The 23,149-nt window shown below is 27.9% G+C and overlaps 2 protein-coding genes across 2 annotated transcripts in view; one reads left to right on the top strand and one right to left on the bottom strand.

Moving 5' to 3' along the window:
- Nucleotides 1–1,183: 1,183 nt before the first annotated feature.
- On the top strand, nt 1,184–2,650 carry LOC111629288 (ER membrane protein complex subunit 8-like). The gene is made up of 4 exons (XM_023373174.1): nt 1,184–1,279; nt 1,349–1,418; nt 1,971–2,065; nt 2,153–2,650. Exons 1-4 carry the CDS (start codon nt 1,185–1,187, stop codon nt 2,310–2,312), a joined length of 420 nt encoding a protein of 139 aa, XP_023228942.1. The 5' UTR covers nt 1,184; the 3' UTR covers nt 2,313–2,650.
- Nucleotides 2,651–5,967: 3,317 nt separating this feature from the next.
- Nucleotides 5,968–23,149, bottom strand: part of LOC111629282 (AP-1 complex subunit gamma-1-like) — a 107,681-nt gene continuing 90,499 nt past the window's right edge. Inside the window, exons 20-21 of the mRNA XM_023373163.1 lie at nt 9,158–9,256; nt 5,968–6,856 (exon numbers count right to left, since the gene is read on the bottom strand). Coding sequence (XP_023228931.1) covers nt 6,755–6,856; nt 9,158–9,256 — 201 coding nt within the window. The 3' untranslated portion in view covers nt 5,968–6,754. The remainder of the gene's footprint in view (nt 6,857–9,157; nt 9,257–23,149) is intronic.

The raw sequence follows: 23,149 nt of genomic DNA, 5'->3' as shown, positions 1-23,149 counted from the left end.
AATATACTATAATTATTGTTGAAACTAATTCAAATTGCTGATAGTTTATGAATCATTATTATTATATAAATATATTTGTTTTTCATTATTCATTTTTAAAGTTTTTGAAAAAATTTATGCATAATTATAAAAATTTAACATTATGAGAGTTAATACATATGAAGTATAAAGGGTAAGTATTTTAACATTGAAGTTTGCCTATTGTAAACTTAAAGAATCTTGATCAGTTTATTATACAGTAGAACCTCCATTATCCGGACCTCCATTATCCGGATTTTCGATTATCCGGATTGTTCAAAATAAACAAAAATTTTACGAATTTGCTGATTTGCACTTGGCGAATTACGACACTGTTTATGTACTTGATGGAATGCATAACATTTTTTGTTTCAACAACGTCTCACTCAGCACAGTGGTCGTAAACTCATAAATATATTTTACGCAGTAATAAAAATATAACTTGACATACGTATTTATAAATAATTTACATTCAAATTACATCTTCTATGACCAAGGGTAAGGCATGGACGACGTGGGCCACCGCCTATGCCTCGCGGTCCGAAAGGCCTCGTGCCTCGAAGGTTCGTGCATTACTTAAAAGCCGTGAACGCGACGAAAAAATTTTACTCGTCATAAAACAATAAATAGTTTGTCAAATTTTTATTCATAAAAATGCAGTTTCAACTGCTTTTTATTTTATAAAATCCGTCTTCTTGCACCACCAGAAAGCCTTTTAAACAATAGGTAGTCTGTTAGCGTCGGTCAGTAGTAGTCCAAATTCGATACGAACGTTTGTTTCTTGAAAATTTGATCACGATTTAAATACAGTGTTTACTTTTAATATTACCGATATGTCATTGAAAAGAAAACGTGTTGTATTATCATTAAAAGACAAATTAAAGTATTTGTTTCGATTATCCGGATTTTTCCTTATCCGGACTACTTTCATCCCCAATTAGTCCGGATAATCGAGGTTCTACTGTATTTATATTCAGAAAATAAAACGTTTTCATTCATTACACCTATAAAATTCAATTTATTAAATGCTAGTGTTTGAACTGAAATTTTTAGAAAAGTTTTAATAGATCTTGAATTTCAAAAATAAGGATTGAATTATTCAAAAATATATAGTATTTTATTTGTCATCATTATTTTAAACTTTTAAGTCTCTATATTTTAATATTATGCTATCATATTTACAGATTGATCATTATTGTAAGAACAATGGATTAGTTATTGCAGGTTATTATCAAGCTAATGAAAACTTTCGAGATTCAAGGTAGGAGTTCGATAAATTTTAATTTTTAATTGTAAAATGTTTTAAATTTTTTAAAATTTTATTTTACAGTCCCGATTTCATAGCTTATCGGATTGCGGAAAGGATTAATGATCACTTTGAAGATTCTTGTCTTGTTATGGTATGTAAAAATATAATACATTTATATATACATTAAAATCAGACTGTATAGCTTAAGATATCAATTATTAACATTTAGGCAACCAAATTTACTGAAATATAATTTTTTATAGAAAATGTTTTCTTTAGCTTTATTCCATTTAGTTCCATTTCAGTTCTAATCAAATTAACAAATACAAACAACAACTTCTAGTTAAATATACCCTAAAACCTTGGCTATAGGCTCTGGCCTATAGCCTAATCAAAGTCATTAACTTATTCATAAAATTCATTGCATTGCCAGAAGTGCTTTAAAAGTGATGCTGTTCTTTTCCTATTGGTTTTCATTCTGGCGTCATACAGACCTAAAATCTTGGCTATAAGTTGCAGCCTATATACAAGAGTGTGTTATCCATGGAAAATTCAACATTCCTGTACAAATTTTGCTTCTTTGGCTTATGCTTGAGGTTGGCCTATAGCCAAGGTTGTTATTTCTTTCTGAATTATAACAACATGAAAGAACAATTGAAAAATGGAAGTAAGTGATAGAGCTGACCACTTTTTTCTGTTTCAGGTTGATAATCAAAAGTTATCATTGGACTGTGATGATTTGGCATTTGTATTATATCAGTATCATGATAATAAGTGGAAACCTAAAGACAAAACTAAGTAATTAAAATTTTTAATTTAGTTCAGATTTATAAATTTAGAATCTTCTAAGATTATAAATGAAAAAATGTGTGTATATTTTTTCAGTGTACATTTGGAACAGGGTATGAAAGCTATGGCAGTTGCTGCAGCTCTTTTACACTCAAAGACATACAGACAACTAAGTGATTTTGATAATCATTTAGATGATGTTAAACATGATTGGAGTAATCAAGGTGTAAATGAAAAAATAGCAAATTGTTTATAGCATTAACTAAATTAAAAAGTTATAAATTGTATGATTTGTTTACATATAAGACACTGGGTACATTCCTGAAGTTAGAATAACTGAGTACCTGCAGTGTGAAATGTTATATATATCAAAGATTTATTATAAAAAAAACCCTATCACAAAAGTTGTGTAAAATTATTTCAATTTTACAAAATATCTTAATTTATCTCTTTACAGAGAGTTTTGTTGATCTGCTTTATCATCAGTGTGATACTTTTCACTAACACTCATCTTGTTGCTATCAAATCAATTTTTATAACAATTCTCACACTATTACTTTTTATCACTGAAAACAAATATTGATTATTAGGTAAATTTAGGAAAAATAAATATCATTGCACATCAATCACATTCATTTTATATATTTTCCTATATCTTAAAATATTATATAATAGATATATAGGTTGTGCCTTTTTTTCTAATCACAATGAATGTAATATTTCATTTTAATGAGTTTCATTGACATTTATAATGAATTGATAATTTAATATATAAAAATATTTGTTACACAATTAAATGTTCATTAAACAATAGAAAAAATTATAATAATGAAATTAAAAATGCAAATGTATAGTATTATGTTTTCACTTGTTTCTATATCAAGTAACTTTATAACCATGAAAATATTACATTTATATGTATTTAACTAGAACTGTTAAGTTTGATGTAGACTATGTCAGAAAATGATGATATTTAATCAAAACCGTTCGTAAAAATAAATATCTTTCAGGAATTTTGATAAAAACGACCATGTTTATATACTTGAGATTACAATTAAAATACGTTTATATTACTAATTATAGAAAAAGTTAGGTTGTGGTGGTAAAACTTCACATCAGTTACATTGGTGTATTATATTTTCTATCTTACTTCAAAACATTGATGAAGGACGAACATCATTTATTTTTATGATCATTATCAGTTTTATTTTACATATTATATCGACAGAAATCTTTTTTGTAAAATAATAAGTAAAACTAAATGCATGTAATTTTATTAAGATACATCTTTTTATTCAAAATTTGTGTGTATATATACTGGTATATATAAATAAATAACATTATTTTGAGATACATTCCATATTGAAATTTCACTGTTGTATGAAATATATTCTGTTATAATAGATATTTAGAATGTTTAAAAAAGGAAAAAACAAATATAATGCACTAAAGTAACTGTGATTAAACTATTATGTACTATTGTATAATCCAAAACTAGATTTTTATTTTATTAGTTTATGTATAACTTTTTATATAATTAATTCATTCAGATTGAACACAAACAATAGTTTAATCAATTGTATATTTTATGTAGTTTCTGATAGAGTCAACATTAAACAAATTTAAAAATCTCTCTTCTAGAAATTTAACAACATATTTATTTATAGATAGCACAGAATATTTCATAATGTTAGCATTTCTGTTATATTTTTGATTATAATGTTGTGAACTTTAAAATAAAATGTGATAAAAATTAATAATAAAGATGTAAAATTTAAGAAATTAATTAGATTTATTCTAGATATTCCAATTTGTTACCTTATAACATTATTATTATTTGCTGTGTGTATTTGAAATATAGTAAATGTGAAAAGATTGGTTGTTAAAAACATTTTATTTTGATCACTGTAAAAAAACTTTTGTTATCCCAGAGAAAACAAATCGAACAATTTGAAAATATCCTGTATTTATGAAGAATTTATTTAAATTGATCTATTGTCGTCAAGTGTTCCATCAGCAGTTGAAAGATTGATAGAAATTAAACGTATTGTTATTGTCATATATCATGTGTTAACATTTTTTGGAATTTAAATTCAATAACACACAATAAATTTTGAATTCCTTTATTTGAAATTCCGAATACATCAACTAACACTTTCTGAATAATAAAACTAAATAGATGTACATTGTGTTCCATAGCAATTTGTCATAGATTGTTAAAAAAAAGGATTAAAAATAGTCAAATCAACTTAACAGGAGTTCATCAGGATTGCTGTGCTCACTCTCCCATATCCAAAGTAACAGTTAAGTATTTGATTCTCTCTACTTTTTTGTCTTGGGGGTTCTCTACCTTGTAACACACCTGAAGTGATAAAATCATTATCAAATAATTTTTACTGTAACTTATTGGCTTCCATTCTTATATCAACAATTTTATTTTATTAAATAACTAGCTGTTACCCGTGACTTCACCCGTGGGGGTTTTGCAAGCAAACCCCATTTATATTCAGTATTTTAACAACCATAGTAATTGTTATATAACACCTACAGCTGAGAATGATGAGAATTACTGAGAATCAAATGAGCTATTTTCAATTTGATAAATTTTCTGGAACGTTTACAATCGTTCTATAATCAAGCCAATATGCAATAACAAATTCGGATTTAAAACAGTTCAAACATTTGGTTAACAGTGGAACCTGGGTATATGACCTTATCCGTTCCTGATGTTTGGACTTATACCAAATAGGACATATACCAAACCAACCTTTCCCATAAGAAGTAATGTAAAAATGATTAATCCATTCTCATGAAAAAAATGGCTGGCTTTAAACACCTCGCTTTCCTGGCTAGTTCCTGCTTGATTTTTCATGAAATCAGCATGTATCTTTTTAGCTTTCTCGCAAATAATTGTTTATGATATGCTGTCTCCAGCACACTGTTTTTCAGTTATCCAAAGCAAAAGCAATTTCTCAACATGATCTAATGTCATTGATCTCTGTTTAGAAATTGATTTAACCCCTTTCACAACATTAGCAGATTTAATAATGTCTTTATTTTTCACGATTGTTGATATCGTTGTTCTCGGAATATGGTATGCAACAGTTAAAATCTCGAACAAGCATGCCACCACCATATTTCTCAACAATCTTTTTTTTCAGTTCCATTGTGATTCTAGTCATTTTTATAGTTTTCTGTTGCTTTTCATTTGCCTTTTTGCAATTCATGATTAATAAAAATAATAAAATTTTACTTACAAATTAAAATCAAAAGAAATTTAACAAAGTTATAAACTGTGGCACTGCGAATGTCTAATCTGGTCTAATACACCGATAGTGCTACTTGTTCATAGATGGCACGCATAATTGAAGTAAGTCGTATACCGAGCAAAATTTGTTTCGTCCAAACAGGACGTATTTTAAAGCAGACGTATACCGAGGTACCACTGTATNCATCATTCTCCACAATGCATGACCATACATTGTCAAATTTGCTGTTGTTGCACTAGCTCATAAGAAGGAGATCAAACATCTTGCATACAATCCAGTTTATCATCATGTAACATTCATCTTTTGATCTGCACCTTCATTCCAATGAATTTACTATTTATTTGTTTTCAGGAACTAAACTTAAGTCTAAATTGCCAGATTATTTTTCAGGTAATTTTTAAATTATGCACCCAAATTTGTTCTTATGGTTAAACAGTTAAGCCACAGTCTTGTGTAAATTTTAATGATTAGAAATTAAGTGTTAAGAAAATGGTATATTAAATGTTAAAAGAGAATTTTTCAAAATAGCAAAGATTACTGTAAAACAGTTTTTATTTATTCATTTTCATACACAAGAGAATTTTGCAGAAATAAATTTTATTTTAAAATCACTTTGTTTAAATGATCTTAATTAAAAACATAACATCCAATGCAGAATCTATTATTATTATACAGTCTGTGCGAGGCTCTTGTAATATTTACATATTTATAACAAATGACAAAACTACACGTAATAGTTTTTATTTTAAAACAATACTTTTATATTCAAGTTTCGACATTAAAGAGCCACGGCACATCTGATCACAGTCCAATTAAGTGTAAATTAACACCAAATTATGTAGAATGAAAAAGTATCTGATTAATTAGAATCCGATGATCATGATAAAGTGAAGTGGAAAGAACAAGGCCCCTGAAATATTTTTCCCATTTAACTTAAGATTCCAATTAATTCTAACAAGCTACTCTTCTTTAGTAATCTTGTACTATAATAACAACGACAAGGAAAACTATTTATAAGAGTATAAACTTGTTCCCAATATTGGATTTGTAAATAAAAATTGCAAAAAAAAAGAGGAAAAAAATCACATCCTATTTTAAAACGATGGCAAGGATGGAAAAAATGCCTGGCACTTTTGTTTCAATGTTATTTTCACTTAACCATAAATATTTGCATAAGTCTTGCAAACACAGTACTTACAATCTTGTCTCTAGTATTTTCTATATGAAGATATTCTATGCTTCTAGTGATTTAAATAAATGTGTTGTTTAAAGTTGGAATTTCTGACTGGATGGCACAATATGATTTTCAAATTTCACAGTACTTTGTTTATTGTAAAAATTTATTATTTTGAGCTTTGGCTTCAGATGATATTCTCCATATTAATTTAGTTTCTGGTTTAAGAAATTACAAGAAATAATAAAACTTTTTTCAATTCCATATTGCTGCAGGAAAATTGTTAACTTCTGTTTGATCTTGTATGGCAACACCATTTACATTATATGATATTCTTATCCTCATCCGTAATAAATTCTATTAAAACAGAGAAAAATTAAATTAATAAAAACTTATCCATATTAAATATAAACTTAACTTGTGATTAATTCAAATTGTAGTGTTAAAGAAATATCAAATTACTATTATAACAAACTTATCTTACACAATCATCAAATCTATTATATATGAAAATGCTGGGGATGTCATAATTTTTACATTAAAAGCTATCATGAGATTTTAAAATAATTCATTTTTATATTCAATTCAAATAAAATATCATAAAAGGCAAAATATTTTCAATTTATTTAACATTTGATTGTTATAAACCTATTTAAGAAACAAGTCATACTCCATAAGTAAAATTAATTGATATACATAAATTGATTTTTAGTAATTTTTTTTACAACTAAAAATGCAATAGGAGAGTTTCTCTAACTATAACATAAATTGAATTATGTATTTGCTGTTTAACTGTTTTTTTAAAATTCTTAGAAATATCTATGCTTGTTTTTGAACTGCAAATGTAGCTATTCTTTGGTATCTTTGGCATTAGTGTTGCTGCATTTCTTATAAAATTTGAATTTAGGAAGAAGAGATTATATGTTTCTAAAGATGAATGATAAATGTTGAAACATTTTCAAGCATAACTTAAGTTATTAGCACTGTAAGCAGTTTCTTGTGCATATTTAAGAATAAAACATTATTATTATCATCATCCTGCAATATAATTACTATCTTCTTTTAGAATATAAAAAAAATTAATTTGAGACCAAACAAAAAAAATCCCTTTTCTAGTGTAATTTTAATGGCATTCTCCTAAACAGAGGTAAATACATTAATTCAAGCAATTTAAATGTATATAAATACACATACTGTACACAAAATGTCTATCCTACAAATTACAAAAGTAAATTTGTTTCTTTTGGTTTTTTTTTTGTTCACCTGGATAGGTCCTATAAATTTAATATTTACATATTTCTTACAATATAAAGATAAAATGACAGTCTTCAGTTTTTTCACATAGAAACACTGGCTATGCAGTGGTTATTAATTAAAAAATAATAGATGTAAAAGTAAATTTTAGAGAGTTGTGCAATCTGCAGTTTGATAAATTTGTCTTCAATTCAATATATTGTTAAGTACTACGTTATTTTTATAAACATTAATTTTAACTTATCCTCACTTTTAATCTGGATGAGCTCCATTTATGTTAAAATGAAATTTTCACAGTATTAAATATTTTTTAAACCAATTCAAACTAGGGTAGGCACAATACAGTATATGCAATAGTGAGACATTAAATAACTAAACTAGTTTGTAAATGAATTTGACAGATGGCACAGAGTTAATTACACTTTACCTTAGTTAAGATATTGAAACCCCTTTTAAGAATGAAACTTATAAACTAAAATGAGTGATGTTTGCACTCATTATTTGCAACAATTATCATAAAGCATAGATATTATATATTAAACTAATATGTTATGAGTGCATTTAAAATTTTTTATTTATATCCACTTATTAAAAATTATGTATTTCTGACACACTAGCAACTTTCTTTATAAATCCTATGTAGTTTTTATTATAAACATATGCAAAATTAATATATTAAACACAGATTTTTTAAGAGATTTGTTTTAAAAAAGTTTTTCAACTTTGTAAAATTTCATATTAATTATATATATGGCTAAACAACACCAAAAAAGTATAAAAATCAGAAATTTATTTGACTAGAAGATTTTCGAATCTTCTAGTCAAATAAATTCTTTCAGACTAGAAGATTTTTGAATCTTCTAGTCTGAAAGGAATTGATGCTTTACAGCAGGGGTCGCAAACCACATATGGCTCATTAAGGCTTCGTGTCCAGCCCACAGCCTCAAAGATTTTTTTTCTAAAAATTGACGTTTATAACATCTCTCGGGAGATTAAAACAGAAAAAATGCAAATGTCTAACTGTTTATGTAAGTCAAAAGATCTGGCAACAAATGGGCCATTGTTAGAGTCTTTTTAATTACAGTATGTTTTGGTTTACCAAATAATATCGAATATGGCTTGCGTCTGATATACATCTATTTGACTGGCCCTTTGCTGCATTTGAGTTTGAGAGACCCCTGCTAGAAATGTCTTCAAGCTTTAAGCAGCTTTAAGACATTTCTATAAAATTTTCTGGTTTCTATACTTGAATTTGTTTTGATTATTGTTTATGTCAAAGAATCATTGTTCTCTTCTATAGGAAATATTTAACAAAAGAAAATAGTTACCCATTTTATTAGATGAAAAAACTAAGAATATTTCAAAATTAAAAGCTGCTATAATTGAATTGAATATATAACTAACCTTATTAGGATTAACAATTTTAATTGTTTGCTGAATATTTCCAGAATTACTTGGTGGTATGACTGTACTTGTTGGTGGAAGGAGTTGTAGTTGGAATGTCTATAAAATGAAGTAATTAAATTTAATGAAAATTTTGAAATTTTAATATATTATTTCAATTAAAATACCTAAATAATCTCTCTGTAAAGAAATTATGCACCAATCGAGAAAAAAGAAATATTTGGTTTTTATTTTTTCCTAACTCTCTAGCAACATAAGCATACAAATGTATATATATATATATATATATATATATATATATATGAAACAATTATAGAATACTACAGGGTCCACTCATTGATCAAGTAATCTTCATTTTGTAAAAAAAGAAATATTAGTCAAAGAAACTCTGAAACAGATTTATTCATAAGAGATTAGGAAAACTAAAAGTTTATAGTTAGAAATACTACTTAATTGATTACTTAATATATTCAGCCCATTATCTAGAATTTCACTTTTCTCACCAATTAATTCTCCTCCTTTTCCTTCAGCAGTCAACCAATTATTGGTTTTTGTAAAGTAAAAATAATTAATAAATGACAGAGCAGATTTTGCTTTTAAAATATAATTGATAAAATAAATAATACATTAAGCAATATAAAGCAAATTCTGTTGTTTGAATGTAAAATATATTGCATTTAACAAACAGAATTTCCTTTATGTTGCTTAATGTATTATTTATTTTATCAATTTAAGTAGTATTTCTAACTATAAAACATTGTAATTTGTCTTTGTATATACTGAAAATTAAATTATTAAAGAGAAGCAAAAAAAGAAAGGAACCAGTAATTTCATTTAACGTAAAAATAGAAAAACAACCTTCTAAAATTTTTTCAAATTTGTGAAAATAAAGCATAAGTCTTTTNTGGACTGTGATGATTTGGCATTTGTATTATATCAGTATCATGATAATAAGTGGAAACCTAAAGACAAAACTAAGTAATTAAAATTTTTAATTTAGTTCAGATTTATAAATTTAGAATCTTCTAAGATTATAAATGAAAAAATGTGTGTATATTTTTTCAGTGTACATTTGGAACAGGGTATGAAAGCTATGGCAGTTGCTGCAGCTCTTTTACACTCAAAGACATACAGACAACTAAGTGATTTTGATAATCATTTAGATGATGTTAAACATGATTGGAGTAATCAAGGTGTAAATGAAAAAATAGCAAATTGTTTATAGCATTAACTAAATTAAAAAGTTATAAATTGTATGATTTGTTTACATATAAGACACTGGGTACATTCCTGAAGTTAGAATAACTGAGTACCTGCAGTGTGAAATGTTATATATATCAAAGATTTATTATAAAAAAAACCCTATCACAAAAGTTGTGTAAAATTATTTCAATTTTACAAAATATCTTAATTTATCTCTTTACAGAGAGTTTTGTTGATCTGCTTTATCATCAGTGTGATACTTTTCACTAACACTCATCTTGTTGCTATCAAATCAATTTTTATAACAATTCTCACACTATTACTTTTTATCACTGAAAACAAATATTGATTATTAGGTAAATTTAGGAATAATAAATATCATTGCACATCAATCACATTCATTTTATATATTTTCCTATATCTTAAAATATTATATAATAGATATATAGGTTGTGCCTTTTTTTCTAATCACAATGAATGTAATATTTCATTTTAATGAGTTTCATTGACATTTATAATGAATTGATAATTTAATATATAAAAATATTTGTTACACAATTAAATGTTCATTAAACAATAGAAAAAATTATAATAATGAAATTAAAAATGCAAATGTATAGTATTATGTTTTCACTTGTTTCTATATCAAGTAACTTTATAACCATGAAAATATTACATTTATATGTATTTAACTAGAACTGTTAAGTTTGATGTAGACTATGTCAGAAAATGATGATATTTAATCAAAACCGTTCGTAAAAATAAATATCTTTCAGGAATTTTGATAAAAACGACCATGTTTATATACTTGAGATTACAATTAAAATACGTTTATATTACTAATTATAGAAAAAGTTAGGTTGTGGTGGTAAAACTTCACATCAGTTACATTGGTGTATTATATTTTCTATCTTACTTCAAAACATTGATGAAGGACGAACATCATTTATTTTTATGATCATTATCAGTTTTATTTTACATATTATATCGACAGAAATCTTTTTTGTAAAATAATAAGTAAAACTAAATGCATGTAATTTTATTAAGATACATCTTTTTATTCAAAATTTGTGTGTATATATACTGGTATATATAAATAAATAACATTATTTTGAGATACATTCCATATTGAAATTTCACTGTTGTATGAAATATATTCTGTTATAATAGATATTTAGAATGTTTAAAAAAGGAAAAAACAAATATAATGCACTAAAGTAACTGTGATTAAACTATTATGTACTATTGTATAATCCAAAACTAGATTTTTATTTTATTAGTTTATGTATAACTTTTTATATAATTAATTCATTCAGATTGAACACAAACAATAGTTTAATCAATTGTATATTTTATGTAGTTTCTGATAGAGTCAACATTAAACAAATTTAAAAATCTCTCTTCTAGAAATTTAACAACATATTTATTTATAGATAGCACAGAATATTTCATAATGTTAGCATTTCTGTTATATTTTTGATTATAATGTTGTGAACTTTAAAATAAAATGTGATAAAAATTAATAATAAAGATGTAAAATTTAAGAAATTAATTAGATTTATTCTAGATATTCCAATTTGTTACCTTATAACATTATTATTATTTGCTGTGTGTATTTGAAATATAGTAAATGTGAAAAGATTGGTTGTTAAAAACATTTTATTTTGATCACTGTAAAAAAACTTTTGTTATCCCAGAGAAAACAAATCGAACAATTTGAAAATATCCTGTATTTATGAAGAATTTATTTAAATTGATCTATTGTCGTCAAGTGTTCCATCAGCAGTTGAAAGATTGATAGAAATTAAACGTATTGTTATTGTCATATATCATGTGTTAACATTTTTTGGAATTTAAATTCAATAACACACAATAAATTTTGAATTCCTTTATTTGAAATTCCGAATACATCAACTAACACTTTCTGAATAATAAAACTAAATAGATGTACATTGTGTTCCATAGCAATTTGTCATAGATTGTTAAAAAAAAGGATTAAAAATAGTCAAATCAACTTAACAGGAGTTCATCAGGATTGCTGTGCTCACTCTCCCATATCCAAAGTAACAGTTAAGTATTTGATTCTCTCTACTTTTTTGTCTTGGGAGTTCTCTACCTTGTAACACACCTGAAGTGATAAAATCATTATCAAATAATTTTTACTGTAACTTATTGGCTTCCATTCTTATATCAACAATTTTATTTTATTAAATAACTAGCTGTTACCCGTGACTTCATCCGTGGGGGTTTTGCAAGCAAACCCCATTTATATTCAGTATTTTAACAACCATAGTAATTGTTATATAACACCTACAGCTGAGAATGATGAGAATTACTGAGAATCAAATGAGCTATTTTCAATTTGATCAATTTTCTGGAACGTTTACAATCGTTCTATAATCAAGCCAATATGCAATAACAAATTCGGATTTAAAACAGTTCAAACATTTGGTTAACAGTGGAACCTGGGTATATGACCTTTTCCGTTCCTGATGTTTGGACTTATACCAAATAGGACATATACCAAACCAACCTTTCCCATAAGAAGTAATGTAAAAATGATTAATCCATTCTCATGAAAAAAATGGCTGGCTTTAAACACCTCGCTTTCCTGGCTAGTTCCTGCTTGATTTTTCATGAAATCAGCATGTATCTTTTTAGCTTTCTCGCAAATAATTGTTTATGATATGCTGTCTCCAGCACACTGTTTTTCAGTTATCCAAAGCAAAAGCAATTTCTCAACATGATCTAATGTCATTGATCTCTGTTTAGAAATTGATTTAACCCCTTTCACAACATTAGCAGATTTAATAATGTCTTTATTTTTCACGATTGTTGATATCGTTGTTCTCGGAATATGGTATGCAACAGTTAAAATCTCGAACAAGCATGCCACCACCATATTTCTCAACAATCTTTTTTTTCAGTTCCATTGTGATTCTAGTCATTTTTATAGTTTTCTGTTGCTTTTCATTTGCCTTTTTGCAATTCATGATTAATAAAAATAATAAAATTTTACTTACAAATTAAAATCAAAAGAAATTTAACAAAGTTATAAACTGTGGCACTGCGAACATCTAGTCTGATCTAGTACACCAATAGTGCTTCTTGTTCATAGATGGCAGGTATAATTGAATTAAGTCGTATACTGAGCAAAATTTGTTTCGTCCAAACAGGATGTATTCCGAATTGGACGTATTCTAAAGCAGACGTATACCGAGGTACCACTGTATATAAAAATGTTTATAACAATGTCTGAAATGTTATCAATTTAAGGGAAAGTATGGAAATCAATTTCAAAAGCCGTTCTTTAGGTTAAGCCTTAATGCTCCTTCTCCCTCCGTGGGGGAGTTTCGAAAAATCCCTTATTAGTGTGCGTTTTCATGACATATCCTAACTGTGTACCAAATTTCACCTCTAGGTTCAGCGGTTTGCTCTGGGCGATGATGAATCAATCAGTCAGGACAAGTAACTTTATATATTTAGATCAGTAAATACAGTGTATTTACTAGTCACATTACTTTTTTACTTCTTTCCAGGAATACAAGTAGGATAGTGCTCAAACTATCTTCATGGACCAGTTTTCTTTTTTCCGGTTCCTTGTGGACCAAGATTTTTTAAAAATTAAAAATAGTTATAGAACTGAATTCAAATGCATTTTAAAAAATTTTTAGCCCAAATTAGTAAGAAAACTACAATAAAATTTTGTTCTAATTACAAAAAAAATGTGTTTGTGGGCATTTTTCAAGTAATCTTCTGGGCTGATTTCAATCCACAAGTCCATCCCTGCTTCTAAGTGTTTAAATGAAGAAGAATGTAAGTAATAATTTGTTTTTAAAAACTTTTAAAGACAGTTTTAAGTAGTTTTATTAACAGTATATAAAGTTATGAAATTTGAATTGATATCTCGTCACAACCCAGTAATAAATATTTGCAAACCAGTGCTGATCTACAGACTAGTTTGATTAGCACACCTAACTGGGAAGCTGTGAACATCCTTGCTCCAAAATTTCTGAATTCTCTGTAATGGGATTTACAGTATAAGGTGGTACCGTACTTGTATTTAAAGTAACGTTGTGTGATCTCCAAAACTTGTCTTCTTGCCCTGTCCTCTCAAGATGACCTATGCCCGATCTGTGTTGTGTGTTTACTCTGACAGTTTTGCAATACAAGAAAATCATCAATGATGAATTAAGTGCTTATTTTTTTAATAATAAACTTTGATGAAATTTATTTATGCATAATGTGTTACATAATTTCCCTTAATAAATTACATCAGTTACATGACATTTGGCATATTTGTACAGAAATATGCAAATCTCGGATAATTCAAAATAGCGATTACTTTATCCCTTGAATTTTGTACTAATGAGGTCTGTTCTTCAAGATTAATTGCTTTCACCAGACCAGTGCTACAGAAAAAATAGCAAACACCACTTTTTTTTTATTGCTCTCTGCCTTTTCACAGTGTATGGATCCATAAAGATGATCCAATTCCAATGTTTTCTTGACATGCATGACAGTCATAAAATGGTATATGTCTCATCACCTGTGATGATCTTGGAAATAATATAGTGTCTATCTTGGTTCAACATCTCCAGAGTTTTCTTAGAGATCTTGACATGTTCTGGCTTTTGGAAATCTGTCAACTGATGACATATCCATCGAGACACTACATTTTTTAATTGTAACTCTGCAACTGCAGAGGCTCCAATCTGTAGTCTCTCCTGTATCATTTCATAGGTAGACTACATCTTTGGTCTTCTGCAATCATTGGATAGCAGTTATGTTTTCCAGGAGTCACCACTGTTTGTGGTTGCCCTTTCCTTGGTTCATTGTGGAAGGAAATATGACCCCTCTGAAATTCTTTGTACTACCTGAACACAGTAATAAAGAATGGAGCATAATCTCCAAAAGCCAATTTCAATCATAACAGTCTGTCATTCAACCAACACAAAAATCATAGTAAGTCATTGCACAAAGTGCTTCTCTAGAAAGTTCTATTTTTACTATTAGAAACAGGTCCTGTCTCACTTAGGTTAAGCAAACAGAATATGGATACGTGTACAGAATGCTACTTTGTTAATTAATAATTATTACCTGCAATTTATTTATATTATTAAACAGCACTTGTCTGATGATAATTTCACAAGTTGCCAGATAGGTTTCATAAAAAGTAAAGCAGAATTCTTGACATATAGTCCAAAAAGTAGTGAGTCACCCAAAGCAGCCCTACAAATATTTCTTTGCACTATTATAATCTTGCAATCCTAACAACCAGCTGTATTTTACAAGATAAGAGAACAAAAAGAATAGAGTATTTGTAAGATGACACTCAAAAATGTGTTACTGTAAAAGCAAAGCCAAACTGACCAGATTAGAGTTGTTCTTAGTCTACTGTTCTCTTATACTATGGAGGCACTTTGATCTAAACAAATGAGTGAACACAGAGCTGTTTGTAAATTATGTCCACATTTTTCTTGACTTTTTTACTCTTCCTCTCCAATTGTCCAAGTTCTATTCTATTTGTTGTCTAGGTTAATATGGAGGCTTTTAGCTTTGAGAGCTAAAAGCCTCCATATTAACTCTCCGATTCTGCGATCATTTTTGCCAGCTGAAGCTTATTGCTTGGCCATACATGGGGAACAGGGAATAATGCCTTCTAGGAGGTCTTTTAAGGGTAACTGGCCCCTATTTGGGTGTGGAGAAAACTTGGAAAACACATGGCCAGCCCATCCTGGCAAGGTGTGAATGCACAACTGAACTCCCAGTGTTTGGGGAACAAAACTGCTTAACCACAGGTGGATTGTTTTTCCATGTTTCTATAACTTCCTCCCCTCTTCAGACGTCCAACAAAATGCAACCCTCCCAAAATTTTTATTTATTTTATTATTTATACAGTAGTAAACTATAAAATTTAATGAAAATGGATGTCCATTGAACTTCAATCCTTGTTTGACTGTACAACTTGTCAACTCCCTCCCAGAATGGACATCATTTATGGATAGCCTCATATCAGTTCGGACAGAATTTTCTCTTTGAATTAGCTGTATTTTGAACTAACTAAATTCTTTAACATGTAAATCTCCATATACATGGCCAGGACAAAGTACGGTTACAAACTAATGGGATTTCAAATTAATGAGGATTTCTCATAATGGCTAATTGGTATGCTACAGTTTGTCTTCCTAGAATTCTGAAGTCACCGAAAATTTGAGGTCTGATTTTGAACAATGATGCTTCCTCACACACTGCCAAGCAGATTGTTGATTTCCTTCAAGCTAATATCAAAATCATTGAATATTCACCAGATTTGGCAATGGGTGATTTCTGGCTATTTTTGTAACCTCAAAAAGCATTTGGAGGGTCACATTCCAGAAAATAAATGGCATCATTATTCTCTCCTCTTTCTGGTTAAAAAAAAATTCACTAGATGGCATGCAACACATTTGTCCGGTTGGCTTAACATTGTATCTTTGCCATCCCACAATGCCCGATGGTTGTCAGTTTTTCATTTCTAATAGCAATGGAGTCATCTACAGGGCAAGGGCTTTACTTTGATACCTGAACCACATTTGTACCCTCAGCCGTTCTCTCAAAGCTGGACTGTATTTGAAGTTTACCAAAATTAATATATAGATACAAAATATACAACTAGCAGAATTATACATGTAGTAGTATACTTTTGTATTGTTAATATTTATTAAATGCTTTTTGTTGAAAACAAAATTTGCATAACAATAATGTCACATATAGTAATGCATATTATGAAATCAGTTTAGGACAATTTCAATGATATTATCTTACATATACAGTATTGCCACTTTTGTTAGGTTTCTTGGTATTGTTCTGGGTGGAAACCATAATGTAGCCATGTGTCTTCTCAGGCAAGACATTAGGAAGTAGAAAGAGAAAAAGAGGTTAGCTGTAAGGCAGACTAAATGAAATAAAAAAGTTGTTATTCCATATTCCATATTCCCAGAGCTTACATATACAGGGTAATTTACTGATGGCATTATTCAACTGATACAGTATCATAAAGAATGAAAACAGGGAACTAAGTTCACCAGTTTTCATTCTTTTGGGAAAAAAAGAAATCAGATTTTTAGCAGAAATTGGCTATTTTGAAAACTATAATTGGTCATATTTTCTTAAACTAAGTTTGTTTGTTTCATACATTCCATGTGATGGCTTAAAAGCACCCCTTACAGAACAAAATGGGGTTTTTTTAAAATTATATCTCAAAAACCATTGATTTTCAAGGTCATCCAAATGTCCCTGTATACTCTATAAACTTGGTAATTAGTCCCATCTTCCTATCTCAGGGTTTAATCAAAAACATACAGAGTAATTCATTGGTGGCATTTAGTATGTAATTAAGACATTTTAACAATAATCTTAGGTTTATATTTGTTTCATAATTTTGAAAAATTCATTTTTTACAATAATATTTATAACATATTAAATGATGACATAGTCAAAAATTATTATGTCAACATATTAAATCTAATCATATTAAAAAGAACACTGAGCAGCAAATAGTATTTAGTGTCCTGTTATGAAAGCAATTCATTCTAAAATGGGACAGGTTTGACATGAAAACAAAAATATCAACAAAGTTGAGGTTTCTAAACTTTGTCTTTTCATAAGAGAAAATATTTCAACAACCAGTTTTAGAATAAAGAAAATTTAGTGTTAAGAAAATGGTATATTAAATGTTAAAAGAGAATTTTTCAAAATAGCAAAGATTACTGTAAAACAGTTTTTATTTATTCATTTTCATACACAAGAGAATTTTGCAGAAATAAATTTTATTTTAAAATCACTTTGTTTAAATGATCTTAATTAAAAACATAACATCCAATGCAGAATCTATTATTATTATACAGTCTGTGCGAGGCTCTTGTAATATTTACATATTTATAACAAATGACAAAACTACACGTAATAGTTTTTATTTTAAAACAATACTTTTATATTCAAGTTTCGACATTAAAGAGCCACGGCACATCTGATCACAGTCCAATTAAGTGTAAATTAACACCAAATTATGTAGAATGAAAAAGTATCTGATTAATTAGAATCCGATGATCATGATAAAGTGAAGTGGAAAGAACAAGGCCCCTGAAATATTTTTCCCATTTAACTTAAGATTCCAATTAATTCTAACAAGCTACTCTTCTTTAGTAATCTTGTACTATAATAACAACGACAAGGAAAACTATTTATAAGAGTATAAACTTGTTCCCAATATTGGATTTGTAAATAAAAATTGCAAAAAAAAAGAGGAAAAAAATCACATCCTATTTTAAAACGATGGCAAGGATGGAAAAAATGCCTGGCACTTTTGTTTCAATGTTATTTTCACTTAACCATAAATATTTGCATAAGTCTTGCAAACACAGTACTTACAATCTTGTCTCTAGTATTTTCTATATGAAGATATTCTATGCTTCTAGTGATTTAAATAAATGTGTTGTTTAAAGTTGGAATTTCTGACTGGATGGCACAATATGATTTTCAAATTTCACAGTACTTTGTTTATTGTAAAAATTTATTATTTTGAGCTTTGGCTTCAGATGATATTCTCCATATTAATTTAGTTTCTGGTTTAAGAAATTACAAGAAATAATAAAACTTTTTTCAATTCCATATTGCTGCAGGAAAATTGTTAACTTCTGTTTGATCTTGTATGGCAACACCATTTACATTATATGATATTCTTATCCTCATCCGTAATAAATTCTATTAAAACAGAGAAAAATTAAATTAATAAAAACTTATCCATATTAAATATAAACTTAACTTGTGATTAATTCAAATTGTAGTGTTAAAGAAATATCAAATTACTATTATAACAAACTTATCTTACACAATCATCAAATCTATTATATATGAAAATGCTGGGGATGTCATAATTTTTACATTAAAAGCTATCATGAGATTTTAAAATAATTCATTTTTATATTCAATTCAAATAAAATATCATAAAAGGCAAAATATTTTCAATTTATTTAACATTTGATTGTTATAAACCTATTTAAGAAACAAGTCATACTCCATAAGTAAAATTAATTGATATACATAAATTGATTTTTAGTAATTTTTTTTACAACTAAAAATGCAATAGGAGAGTTTCTCTAACTATAACATAAATTGAATTATGTATTTGCTGTTTAACTGTTTTTTTAAAATTCTTAGAAATATCTATGCTTGTTTTTGAACTGCAAATGTAGCTATTCTTTGGTATCTTTGGCATTAGTGTTGCTGCATTTCTTATAAAATTTGAATTTAGGAAGAAGAGATTATATGTTTCTAAAGATGAATGATAAATGTTGAAACATTTTCAAGCATAACTTAAGTTATTAGCACTGTAAGCAGTTTCTTGTGCATATTTAAGAATAAAACATTATTATTATCATCATCCTGCAATATAATTACTATCTTCTTTTAGAATATAAAAAAAATTAATTTGAGACCAAACAAAAAAAATCCCTTTTCTAGTGTAATTTTAATGGCATTCTCCTAAACAGAGGTAAATACATTAATTCAAGCAATTTAAATGTATATAAATACACATACTGTACACAAAATGTCTATCCTACAAATTACAAAAGTAAATTTGTTTCTTTTGGTTTTTTTTTTGTTCACCTGGATAGGTCCTATAAATTTAATATTTACATATTTCTTACAATATAAAGATAAAATGACGGTCTTCAGTTTTTTCACATAGAAACACTGGCTATGCAGTGGTTATTAATTAAAAAATAATAGATGTAAAAGTAAATTTTAGAGAGTTGTGCAATCTGCAGTTTGATAAATTTGTCTTCAATTCAATATATTGTTAAGTACTACGTTATTTTTATAAACATTAATTTTAACTTATCCTCACTTTTAATCTGGATGAGCTCCATTTATGTTAAAATGAAATTTTCACAGTATTAAATATTTTTTAAACCAATTCAAACTAGGGTAGGTACAATACAGTATATGCAATAGTGAGACATTAAATAACTAAACTAGTTTGTAAATGAATTTGACAGATGGCACAGAGTTAATTACACTTTACCTTAGTTAAGATATTGAAACCCCTTTTAAGAATGAAACTTATAAACTAAAATGAGTGATGTTTGCACTCATTATTTGCAACAATTATCATAAAGCATAGATATTATATATTAAAGAGAAGATACACTGAACAAATATTAGAAAAATTTTTCTTACATTTGGTGGATCGGCATCTTTAACTTCAGTAGAATTTAGTAAATCTCCGTATTCACCTAAGCACCACAGTGCAACCTGTAAAAGTGGTTGACGTAATGCTAAATCACCTGTTAATTGTTTCCATAATTGCTGAACTGTATATATATTCAGAGAATTGGATTCTGAAATTAACTGGATTAAATTTCCTACAACATCATCACGAACATAATTTCCTGCCTGAAAATTTATTATAATTTTTATTAGAAGTGCTTTAAAATATTGTATATTTTAAAATATTTCACTTACAGTTGTAAGAACTTTAATCATAGTATCTATATGCCATTTCCGATTAGGTGCATACCTTCAATAAAAAAAAAATAAGTATTTACGTTAAATTATTATTTTAACTTTTAATTATAATGTAAAATTGCTCATTTCTGTATAATTAAAAATAAATATAAAGATGAGTCAAATATAAATCTTAGATCAAAAGATAGAAGAAAAATCACACTGTGATAAGTCAATAGAGTAGGGTGGCCATAGTTCCTTACTGATTGTCCTTTCTAGAGTAAAATCACTGTGGATTTGGGTGAGGTAGTAATGATGAGGTAGGAAAAAGTGTTCTCTCTAGTTGCATTTGTATGTGTATGTGTTTGTGAGGCTCATATGAAGTCAACTGGCTTACAAATATAACTTGAAAACAGTATTTTGTGTCTTGAGTCCACCCATCCTGTCATGTATTTTGTGTCATGGGGTCCAATATTATGTGCACCATCCTGTATTATTATTTAAAGAAATCATACACAAAAAAAGACATTGTTCAAAAATTAGTTTTTTTTTAAATTTCCTAGTAAAAGAGAGAAACTGATGAGAGAAACTGATGAACAAATTGTTACAGTTCAATTCAAAACATATACAGTAAAACCTGTCTATGGCAACCACCCACAGTTCCTTCAAAAAGTGGTCTTTTAGACAGGTGGTCATCCAATACAGGTGGTGCTGTAATACCGTATTTCCGTACATATTTTGCGCACTTTGTAGCCATTTCTACTAAACAAAACTCGAGGTGAGCAAAAATAAGCAAATTTTTTCAACGATATGGCTATATTGGTATTGTATTTTATTCTTATCNTGTCAAAGAAACTCTGAAACAGATTTATTCATAAGAGATTAGGAAAACTAAAAGTTTATACTTAGAAATACTACTTAATTGATTACTTAATATATTCAGCCCATTATCTAGAATTTCACTTTTCTCACCAATTAATTCTCTTCCTTTTCCTTCAGCAGTCAACCAATTATTGGTTTTTGTAAAGTAAAAATAATTAATAAATGACAGAGCAGATTTTGCTTTTAAAATATAATTGATAAAATAAATAATACATTAAGCAATATAAAGCAAATTCTGTTGTTTGAATGTAAAATATATTGCATTTAACAAACAGAATTTCCTTTATATTGCTTAATATATTATTTATTTTATCAATTTAAGTAGTATTTCTAACTATAAAACATTGTAATTTGTCTTTGTATATACTGAAAATTAAATTATTAAAGAGAAGCAAAAAAAGAAAGGAACCAGTAATTTCATTTAACGTAAAAATAGAAAAACAACCTTCTAAAATTTTTTCAAATTTGTGAAAATAAAGCATAAGTCTTTTCCTTCATTAATAAAAGAATTAAAACATTAAAAAAAATTGTGAATAGTGTACAGCAATTGATTATTAGAAGACATAAATTAAATATGAAATATAAAAGAATAGTCAATTCTGCTTAATAGCACAGCATTGTGACCGGAGCTTTTTGGGGTTACAAAACGGCGGGCATACTAAATGAACATTCCAATAAGTTATGATATAACGAGTCATGTTAAAGAGCTACGTCAATGCATGCTCTCACCAATAAAACCATTTTAATGACGAAAAATTATTTCTGTACAAAAAAATCATTGCAGTACAATCTAGAAAATGGGAAGATTCTCTCACTAATCTTTAATTTCACATGCATCATCCTTACACTGTGTTGTACAAAATGATTAAGTGTTCTTCCCAGATTTATTGTAGGAATCTGTCCAGTGTGACCTGATGTCTTCTTTTGATTGACTGCACCAAAACAAAATCTGCACAGATATCCAGTGCAGACATAGGTCTGCCTTCATTGCCTTCCAGCAAGAAGTAACATCTGGCATTGTGGCTTGTTATAGCTCAGGCTCAGGAATGTCATCTTTGTCACTTTCTTGGTTTTCTCAGATCTTTTGATGTTTTGTTGTGATTTCTGCCACAATCCAGTCTTTCCAGATCTTCATTTTCTTTGTGGCATTGAAGATTGTCATTAACTTGTAAAAACTCATTGTATTGACAGACTTGTTGCACTTCTGCATTAACATCATTCTCATTGCTGTCTACTGCCACTGTTTGCATTGTTGAGTTTGAGTGCTTTAAGCCACTGTGACCAAAGCAGTTTGAATCATCTTGCTGCTTATCTTCTACCAACTGTCATTTAGGGACTGGACTGCTTGTAAAATGTTGACCTTTGAGCTTACTTCGATGGTGGCTGAAGATGATGTTAGTAGATCTTTAATTGCTT

The sequence above is a fragment of the Centruroides sculpturatus genome, unplaced genomic scaffold (assembly GCF_000671375.1).
Source record: "Centruroides sculpturatus isolate CEXI.00-Female unplaced genomic scaffold, Cexi_2.0 scaffold516, whole genome shotgun sequence".
Classification (NCBI taxonomy): Eukaryota; Metazoa; Arthropoda; class Arachnida; order Scorpiones; family Buthidae; genus Centruroides; species Centruroides sculpturatus.
This window is presented reverse-complemented; position numbering and strand designations above follow the sequence as displayed.

What these genes read in the sequence shown, in the direction of transcription:
- LOC111629288 (XM_023373174.1), top strand. Translation starts at nt 1,185, where the DNA reads ATGCTATCATATTTACAGATTGATCATTATTGTAAGAACAATGGATTA. An exon ending in GAAAACTTTCGAGATTCAAG is followed by an intron (nt 1,280 to 1,348) that starts GTAGGAGTTCGA and finishes TTTATTTTACAG; the next exon opens with TCCCGATTTCATAGCTTATC. An exon ending in AAACCTAAAGACAAAACTAA is followed by an intron (nt 2,066 to 2,152) that starts GTAATTAAAATT and finishes ATATTTTTTCAG; the next exon opens with TGTACATTTGGAACAGGGTA.